At 41.3% G+C, this 4,468-nt stretch overlaps 1 protein-coding gene across 1 annotated transcript; it reads right to left on the reverse strand.

Annotated features, from left to right (window-relative positions):
- Positions 1 to 970: 970 nt before the first annotated feature.
- Positions 971 to 1,525, reverse strand: LOC138903110 (uncharacterized). The gene has a single exon (XM_070191025.1). It carries the CDS (start codon positions 1,523 to 1,525, stop codon positions 971 to 973), a length of 555 nt encoding a protein of 184 aa, XP_070047126.1.
- Between the last annotated feature and the right edge of the window lie 2,943 nt (positions 1,526 to 4,468).

The following is a 4,468-nucleotide window of genomic DNA, read 5'->3' on the forward strand; positions in this document are numbered from 1 at the left end:
TTTCTCCCAATTCAACACCAAGTTCGTCTCTTCACATCTTGCCAAAACCTTATCCAAATTTTTCAAGCAATCATCAAAAGAATTCCCGACCACCGAAAAATCATCCATGAAGACTTCAAGGAAATCCTCCACCATGTCCGTGAAGATAGCCATCATACACCTTTGAAAAGTCATCGGTGCATTGCATAACCCAAATGGCATCCGCGAGAATGCGAAAGTACCATAAGGACATATGAAAGTAGTATTCTCTTGATCCTCTGGAGCAATAAGAATTTGATTTTAGCCGGAATACCCATCAAGGAAATAATAGAAAGCATGGTCGGCCAACCTATCAAGCATTTGATCTAGGAAGGGAAGTGGGAAATGATCCTTCCTTGTGACTTTGTTGAGCTTGCGATGATCCATACACACTCTCCACCCGGTCATCGTTCTTGTAGGAATCAACTTGTTCTTGTCATCGGTAACCACCGTCATGCCCCCTTTCTTTAGGACACATTGCACCGGAGAGGTCCACGAACTATCGGAAATGGGGTAAACAACCACGGCATCCAACCACTTTATGATCTCCTTTTTGACCACCTATTGCATTGCTTCATTGAGTCTCCTTTGATGTTCAATGGGGGGTTTGGAATCTTCCTCCAAATTAATCTTGTGCATGCAAAAAGGCGGGGATTATTCCTCGAATATCCGCCAATGTCCATCTAATAGCTTTCTTCCTCTTTTGTAGCACTGCTAATGTGGAGTCTACCTGCACATTAGTCAAACAAGAGGAAAGAATAACCGGTAAAGTAGAACAAGGGCCAAGGAATTCATACCTGAGATGCGGAGGCAGTGGCTTTAACTCCAAAGTGGGAGGCTCCTCGATTGAGGGCTTTGTTGGAGGATTCTTCCGATTTTCAAGATCCAAGGACAATTTGCGGGGTCCATAAGTGTAAGACCTCATTCCTTGCAATGAGTTCACGCATTCCACCTAGCCATCTATCTCGTCATCATCAAGGTTAAGCAAAGCGGCCTCCAAAGTATCATCAACATTCATCGTGGCACTAGTATCATCAATAATCACATCGGTTATCAAGTTCACAAATGGACACACTTCATTGCTATTCGGTTGCCTCATAAATTTGCACACATGGAAAACCACATTTTCATCACCCACCCAGAAAGTGAGTTCACCGGCTTCCACATCAATAAGAGCCTTCCCCGTAGCAAGGAAAGGTCTACGCAGAATAATTGGCACATCATAGTCCACTTCACAATCAAGAATCAAAAAATTCGCCAGGAGAATGAATTTATCAACACGAACCAACACATCATCAATTATACCCAATGGTATCTTCATGGTACGATCCGCCATTTGTAATTTCATCGATGTGGGTCTTGGTTGACCAATTCCCAAAGTCTTGAAAACCGAATAGGGCATCAAATTAATGCTTTCCCCAAGATTACAAAGAGCTTTAGCAAAGTCGGCATTTCCAATGGTACAGGGGATTGTGAAAGCGTCGGGATCTTCCAATTTAGGAGCCATTGAGTGCACAATTGCACTCACTTAATGAGTCATCTTTATAGTTTCACAATTCATCGACCGCTTCTTTGTCACCAAGTCTTTCATGAACTTTGCATAACCGGACATTTTCTCTAAAGCCTCAACTAATGGCACATTAATAGATAGACTCTTCAGCATGTCAATGAACATTTTTAATTAATTCTCGCCATTTTGCTTGGCAAGCCTTTGAGGATATAGAGGAGGAGGCCTTGGCATTGGTGCCTTAGCCTTTGGCACTACCGGTTCCGGTATGTCAACAATGTGCTCCCTAGACGGGTTCACTTCCTCTTGAGTCTCCTCCACACTGTCATCAATATCAATTCTTACTTCATCATTTGCTTGTACTACTTGCTCATCATCTACAATTTCCTTTGACTTGAGGTGGGTGCAATCCCACCTTTTCCACTCCTTGTAGTAACAGCCATGGCATGTCTCATGTTGTTTTCACCCTTTGGGTTCACCACCTTGTCACTTGGTAGTGCCCCCTTAGGACGAGTGTTTAAATCTTGCGAGATTTGTCCCAATTGAAATTCCAAATTGCAAATTGAAGTATTGTGAGAGGCTAGTTGGGCATCAGAGACGACATTCTTCTCCATCATTTATTTGAACATGTTCTCAATTCGTCCCATCTCACTGTTGGAAGAGCTTGGACCATTGGAAGGATAAGGAGGCAGGTTGCTCGGTTGTTGATACATCGGGGGCCTTTGAAATCCCGACCCCCAATTTCCTTGGTTATTGTTCCACCCCCCTTGGTTGTTACCTTCCCAATATATTTGACTATTGCCACTCCAATTGCCTTGGTTATTTTGATCATTCCAATTTCCTTGATTGTTTTGATTCTTCCAATTCCCTTGGTTGTTTTGATTGTTCCAATTCCCTTGATTACCATGAGGTTGCCATTGTTGTTGATTTGGGCCTTGAGAGTTAATTCTTTGCCCTTGGAAGCTGTTCACATATTGTACTTCCTCCTCTTGGTCATTGTAAGATTCATCTTAATCAACCCACTATCTTCTTGCACATAATGTTCCGCACAGTTTTGCACTTGAGGACCCTTTTTCCTTCTCCTGTTTACCATTATATTAACTCCCTCCATTGCATTTACTTGCTTAGGACCTTGAACTTGTTTAAGTTGGGCTTTGGCTAATTGATTCATTGTGGTGGTCAACTCGGCAATTGCTTGCCCATGATCATGCAATTCTTTTTGTAGGTGAATCACGTTTGGATCATCGTGAGGAACATTTGCTATACTTTTCCATGCCAATGAAGTATCCGACATTTCATCTAAGATTTCACAAGCTTCCGCATATGGCGTTGTCATAAAATTTTCACCGGCAAGTTGGTTGACCACGCATTGATTTGTAGTATTGACCCCCCTATAGAAAGTTTGTTGAATCATAGCCTCCATCATGTCATTGTTTGGGCACTCTTTCACCATAGTTCGTTACCTCTCCCATATCTCATGCAAAGGCTCATTGGGTTCTTGTTTGAATGCTAGAATCTCGTCTTTGAGAGTAGCCATATGCTCGGGAGAAAAGAACTTGGAAATAAATTTCTCCGTCAATTCATCCCATGTATGGATGGAATGGTTTGGCAACCTTTCTAACTAATACAAGGCTTTCCCCCATAGAGAGAAAGGAAATATCCTCAACCTTAAAGCATCCTCGGAGACGTTTGTCTGTTTACTCCCCCAGCAAGTGTCCACAAACCCTTTCAAGTGTTTGTACGCATTTTTATTCAGAGCCCCGGTGAAGAATCCACGTTGCTCTAGCAATGTGAGCATAACATTTGTGATTTGAAAGTTGCATGCCCTAATGCAGGGTGGGACTATGGCACTTGCATACCCTTCATTCGACAACAGCCAGTGTGGAGCCGCTCTTGGTGGAATTGGGGGTGGAACGGGAATGTTATCTAGAGGCGGTCGGCCTCGTCTATTTGCTTAAGGTTCAAGAAGAACCTCTTCAACTTGGTCATCTTCCACGTCCACATCCCCCAAAGGCATGTTTCCGAGAGGATCATTGTTGTTGATAGCCATTTTTTCACCTACAACTGTTTCACCAAAAAGATTAGTAAAACTGAAGGAAAAGAATACAATTCACACATAAAACCAAATATATAGCTAAATCTGTTTTTATGCTCCCCGACAACGGCGCCAAAAATTGATCTCGTCCAAGTCACACCTCTATTCGGGGTTGTTAAATGGTCGATTGCAATAATAATACCCAACAAAGAGTCGGGATTGAATCCACATGGTGCTTAGATGGGATTAGTGGTATATATTTGGATAAAGCACGTGAAGTATCTTGGTTGTACTTCCACAAATAGGGTTTTGTTTTTACTTTTAAAATTACGTTAAGGATTACAATTCTAAAGATATAAAACTAGAGAATATTGTTTTTGGATGATTTTTTAAATATATAAAAAAATCCTAGGGGTATGACCTTCACCTAGGTGTTTGCTTAACGGGTTGTAAACTTTAAAGCTTGTTTTGTTGGTCGGGGTGTATTATAGCAATCACCACTCAAATACCCACTTAATACCTCTCGGTAAGAGAGTGATTTTGTCCAATTTGGCTTTCTCAAGCACAAATGGGTATTGAACAAAACAGTTGATAAAATGCTCAAGTCGGGTTTTACTATCTTTAGGTTCAACCCTTTAACTGGGACTATCAATCTCTTGATTTTATCCCAAATTCTTGTTAGCCAAGTTTTCCTAGACTAAGTCTCTCTTTCTCAAGCAGAGACCAAGTTAAATAGGCATAAACTAATGTTTGCAACCATTAATTCTATAATTAAAGGCAAGAGCAAGGCTAAATAATAAACACACAACCATAAACAAGACATAAATCAAACACCCATTAGGTTTTCACACTAGGGTTGGGTCACAACCCTAGCTAAAAATTTAGCTACTCATAATGGGTATAGAGGA

Source organism: Nicotiana tomentosiformis, chromosome 12 (assembly GCF_000390325.3).
Source record: "Nicotiana tomentosiformis chromosome 12, ASM39032v3, whole genome shotgun sequence".
Taxonomy (NCBI): Eukaryota; Viridiplantae; Streptophyta; class Magnoliopsida; order Solanales; family Solanaceae; genus Nicotiana; species Nicotiana tomentosiformis.